Below are 5,334 nucleotides of genomic sequence, written 5' to 3' on the forward strand. Positions count from 1 at the left end.
GCTCTAGATAGGCATTTGGCTTGGAGCGTTAAGGTTTTTTAATAAAATGGAATCACACAAGCTGTTTTTTTGTAGTTTACAAGGGTTGCAGACACAATAATTACATATAGAACTAAGCGGCGGTAAGTGCTTTTGATGTATGTTTTACCTAAATCGTTTGAGCTGGAGCTAAAGGAAATGATGGGAGAGATTTGGGACAGGGAATAATTCCATAATAAAGACTTTTTAAACATATTTTGTTTCTCTCAGTCCATTATTTGCAAAGGGTGTTCCTCTTGACTGAGCCGCGCTGTTGGGTTTCGGATACTTACAATACCCGTGTGCTTTGAACGCTGTCGCTATTCTATTTCTTTGATTGGTGTGAAATTAAACTTCATTTACAAGCCAGCCCCTTTACAAGTTGTTCATCGACTCGTAGACAAAAGTATTAACAGCAAACACCGCATATCATCATATTCAAACTGTGCCTGGAATGGCATGACTTTCGAAAGCTGTAGTGCCTGAGGCTATTGGCGTGGAACGCACACAGAACTCACTCACTGATGTTACAAGTGCTGTCTTACTTTCTTGTATCAATGCAGTTTCCACACAACGTTGATCCAGTTCGAAAACTCCAGCCTTAATTTACTCCGCGCATTTCGGGAGACTAGTCTTAGAACTTTTTAATTCCCTGCTTATTTCGCCCAGATACTTTCTGCTTCGCAACTGATGGGATCCCGCGACCCCCTGCCACTGCATGAGTCCCAGTGAAAGGCCAGGTCTGGAGCCGGAGCCTGCTCCATCCGGCCTTGGCCTTCAGACTGGACCTCGCACAGGGTCGCCGTCCGGACTGTTACCGTGCCAGCAATCTGCTGAGATCTGGCAAAACAAAATATATAACATGGTGGATCCAAAGAAATGCTAACTGATGTCATTGTCAATCGGCGATAGGGCATTTCATCGCACGGTGCAATATTAAAACATACTACAGAGATTCAACTCAAAGGTCAAAAGATGTTTAGAATTACCAGGAGGTGAACTTTGAGTCTTACTGAGACAGTACATCGAGGGGTTTTGATAGAGTAGATAGGGAGAAGCTGTTTCCACTGGTCGGAGGGTCGGGAACCAGAGGACACAGATTGAAGGTAATTGGTAAAAGAAGCAGAGGCGAGAATGTGTTTTACTGAGTTCTGATCTGGACTGCGCTGTCTGAAAGGGCGGTGGGAGCGGATTCAATAGGAGCTTTCCAAAGGGAATTGGATCTATAATTGAATAGGAAACATTTCCAGGGCTGTGGGGAAAGAGCAGGGCAATGGGACTAATTGGAGAGCTCTTTCACAGGCACGATGGGCCGAATGGCCTCCTCCTGTGCTTCTACGATCCGGATTCCGCAAGTATAGCAGCTGAGTGTATAAACCAAAAGACCCTTTCAGGACATTATCAAAACAGCAGAAGCAGCATTCACCCAGTCGCAGTTATCTGCCGGCTATGACTTTAATTCTTCATATATATCACAGCCCACACAAGCAGCAATGCTTCCCTGCGGCTGTTTCCCTTTTAACTTTCCCTATTTGTCAGAAATCACTGAAATTCTCTGTTCTGCCGGCTTTCAACGCAAGACTCTGCCTTAGTCACGGAAATACAATTTATGTCTATTATCTTGCATTACAGATCGCATCAGGCCCACTTGCGGTGCTGGCTCGGGCTGATTGCTGCGAGAGCGATGGCTTCTTTTCTTGTTGTAAATACATGTTTGCTAAATGAGTGGAGTCTTTGCATTTCAAAAAAGAAAACAAAGAACAAGAAAAAAACAACTAAATTACAGCGTTGCGTTCTAATATCGGGCGCAGTGAGCTCTTGTTTTGTGTTTGTGGAGATATTATGGTATATCACGTTAGACCACCCACACGGAGCCCAGCTACTGGTTGAACACACCGAGTTCAAAGGTTCACGCGAGAATTAACCAATTTAATAAGTTATTACCAGTCTTATAGCCAGATTAAATAGTAGATAGCGAAGGAGTCTCCCCACAGACCTCTGTCTGAAGGAGCTCAGGGGGGTTTAAAACCGACCTCTGCCCACTGCTCCTCAAGAAGCCGGTGTACAGTCAGTTAGTGGGAGTCCTCTCCACTGTCACTTCGTTATTGTTGCTCCATTTGCTGGGGAGCTGCCACAGTTTGGCAATGTTTGATCATTCTCAATACCCTTACAACTGCTTCAACTACGATGGCGATGATTACCCGCCCTGTAGTTCTGACGAGGAGAAGAAGATATCCAGACCTGCCTACAGGTAACCTGTGTATTCAGATCGATTGAGAGCTTGGTTTCATTGAGCGAGAGAGAGGAGGAAGAGGGGGGGGGGTGGGGGAGAAAGAGAAAAGTTCAGTCAAACTAATGCACGCTTTATCTTTGCAGTTACATAGCCTTGATTGCAATGGCCATCCAACAGAGTCCTGGCAACAGAGTGACCCTGTCCGGCATTTATGACTTTATCATGACGAAATTCCCCTACTACAGGTCAAATCAAAGAGCCTGGCAGAATTCCATACGGCACAACCTCTCGCTTAACAGTTGCTTTGTGAAGGTGAGCTGTCAGCACTCGGCTACCTTGTTCTGTAGCATCTAAAACCTTGTTTGAAAAGTTGTTGGGTTCTAAGGATATTGGGGAGGAGATGGAGCCGAGGGGGTGAGGGGACTGCGGAGCCCTGGGCTAGGGGCTGAGTACAGCTCATTTAGTTTCAGTTGTACCACAAAGCTTTCGAAGTGCATGCGACTTTCTGTAACCTGTCTCGACTTGTTCCAATGGCTTAACTTTGAAAGATGCCTTTAACCGGCTGAGGAACAATTTGCTGCCGTGTTGCATTCGGAATTCACTAACCACACTTCAGCGGCTGCGGGTTTTCTTTTTAGCTCAAATTCTGCGCCCAAATCGGGATTGTAAATGTAATTTATTCCGTCATATTAGTGTCCCAACTTTACCTGACTCACTGCTTAAAATCTCAGCAAATTTAATTAGCACTTTTCTTATCAATTTAAATTAAATTCCTAATATAGAAACCCCAACGGTGCTAATTTATGTTATATAATGAACTTTTCATTGAATTTAAACGAACCCAGGTCCCAAGGTCAGAAGGGAACGAGAGGGGGAAAGGTAATTTCTGGAGCTTCGCGTCAGGGTGCAAGTCAATGTTAGATCTGTTCGAAAACGGGAACTACCGGAGGAGGAGGAGGAGGAGGAGTGTGAAACGGCTCCAGAAGTATCAGTGCAACAGAAGCGAAGAGCCCCAGTCTCCCGACCCAGGAGCAGTGGACAACCTTTTACAAAGCGTCTCCTGCGACGGTGAGAAGACGGTTGGTTCCAAGACTGGGCAACTGGCGTCGGAAATATTATTTGGGAACGAAAGCCCCAACAGACAGCCCCACCCCACCAGCCCTCTGCAGAAAGCCGAGTCAGAAATCAAATTTAGCATCGATTATATCCTGTCCGCTCCAGACCCCTTACCTGGGCTCAGACCCCAGCACAACTCGCAAAGCAACAAACTGCGAGACCACCAACAACTCAATCTACAGTTTTGGACAAAGTGAGCTCATTTTACTGTAAGTAACGCCAGTCTTTGAGCGGAGAACGAGTCCTGGTGTTAAGACTCATGCTATGTCTGATGAGAAACCTTCCCAAGTCATGGCGTACTTGAACTCTTCCTCTTCGATGTTCAGCACCAATTGTAATGTAAACCGTGTCTGTATATCTGCTCCTCCGTCAGAAACTTTAACCCCAACGTGTACTGCAGCCAGCCGTCAAATTTCAATCATTAACCCTTGGGAGGGTTTAAAAAGCATGCAAAGTCCATCTCGACAGTGGACATTCTCCGTCTCGTTCAGCAGCGATGGGACGCGACTTTGTAACGAGAATTTGTGAATGGAGTTGTGAATGGATTGTAAACCATGTGTTTCATTGATTTGAGAGTATTGACATAAGGGAGGGTGTCCCTTCACATTTACAATGTTCCAGGTTGTGATGAGAATCATCTATGTATTAAGGGAATAAAAGGATGTCACTAAAGGTAGCCTAACTGGGAGCCGGATTTCATTATTTATTGACATTACAAAACAGCCTACACACCAGGTCACCAACAACAGAGTGTGTGCCTCTTGCATGGAGCTTGGGCTAAATCAGCTAGCTGGAGATATCATTCTAACCAAAGTTGGCTAATGGTAGCTTCAAAGCCTGTAGATATGTCTGGTTCTTTCTGATCATTACCCCTATAATATCACATGAAATAAATATGAAGTTAGGGAACACTGCAGAGACTGGAGCCCATATCTAGGCTGACACTCCCAGTGCAGTACTGAGGGAGTGCTGCACTGTTGGAGGTGCCCTCTTTCAGATGAAACGTTAAACCGAGGCCCCGTCTGCTCTCTCAGTTGGACTAAAATGGCCATTATTTCGAGGAACAGGGGAGTTATCCTGGTGTCCGGCCAATATTTATTCCTCAACCAACATCACTAAAAAACAGATAATCTGGTCATTATCACATTGCTGTTTGTGGGAGCTTCCTGAAAATGGCTACTGCGTTTCCTACATTACAACAGTGACTACACTTCAAAAGTACTTCATTGGGTGTAAAGCACTTTGGGACGTCCTGAGGTGGTGAAAGGCACTATATAAATGCAAGTTCTTTCTTTCAGAGTGTAGTCAGCATTAACCATCCCCGCAGTAACCGAGCAAATGCTACCGTCATTATTTGGCTAATATATCCATTTTATGTTTACACCATACAATCGGATTGTCGTGCCTTTTTCAATAGGGCACTCAATCATCGGCTGTTGTGTGTGGAGTTTTTGGGACATTTTTCAATGTAACCTTTATTTACGTACAGCTACATCAGTTTGAGACGTTTAACATGACTGGCATTTAATAAGAGAGCGAGAGTGGGGGTGGGAGCTGGGAGTGACCTTATTTCAATGTGCGGAGCCCCATTAGTTCATCCCCGGCGCTGTAGCATTCCGAAGGTAATTAACATTAAATACTGTGTCTGCCTTCTCGCAAATCTTTTGATCGATGACTAATATTAACACTAATACCGCCTCCCCCCCAAGCGAATGTCTGATGCCGGGATCCGTTCCGGATCATCGCGTTTCCATTAAGAAAATTGTTGATGAAATGGCCGTCATGGGGAATTTTACATAAATTAATCCAGCCTCAAAACACCGCATTAAACAGTTGGCTGCAGCATTAACACTCAACCATTCCAGCGCTCCACAGGCTCAGGAATATTAAAATACTAAATAAAGTTGTGACATGGGTGTGTGGAATGAAAAATACTTTTATCGGCTTTAGGCATCTTAACTAAAATT

At 44.7% G+C, this 5,334-nt stretch overlaps 1 protein-coding gene across 1 annotated transcript; it reads left to right on the top strand.

Moving 5' to 3' along the window:
* Positions 1–1,978: 1,978 nt before the first annotated feature.
* foxl3 (forkhead box L3) lies at positions 1,979–4,025 on the top strand. The gene is made up of 3 exons (XM_086002273.1): positions 1,979–2,269; positions 2,395–2,563; positions 3,097–4,025. Exons 1-3 carry the CDS (start codon positions 2,163–2,165, stop codon positions 3,562–3,564), a joined length of 744 nt encoding a protein of 247 aa, XP_085858399.1. The 5' UTR covers positions 1,979–2,162; the 3' UTR covers positions 3,565–4,025.
* The last annotated feature ends 1,309 nt before the right edge of the window (positions 4,026–5,334 follow it).

Source organism: Somniosus microcephalus, chromosome 11 (assembly GCF_052327205.1).
Source record: "Somniosus microcephalus isolate GS21.2 chromosome 11, FLI_Smic_1.0, whole genome shotgun sequence".
NCBI lineage: Eukaryota > Metazoa > Chordata > Chondrichthyes > Squaliformes > Somniosidae > Somniosus > Somniosus microcephalus.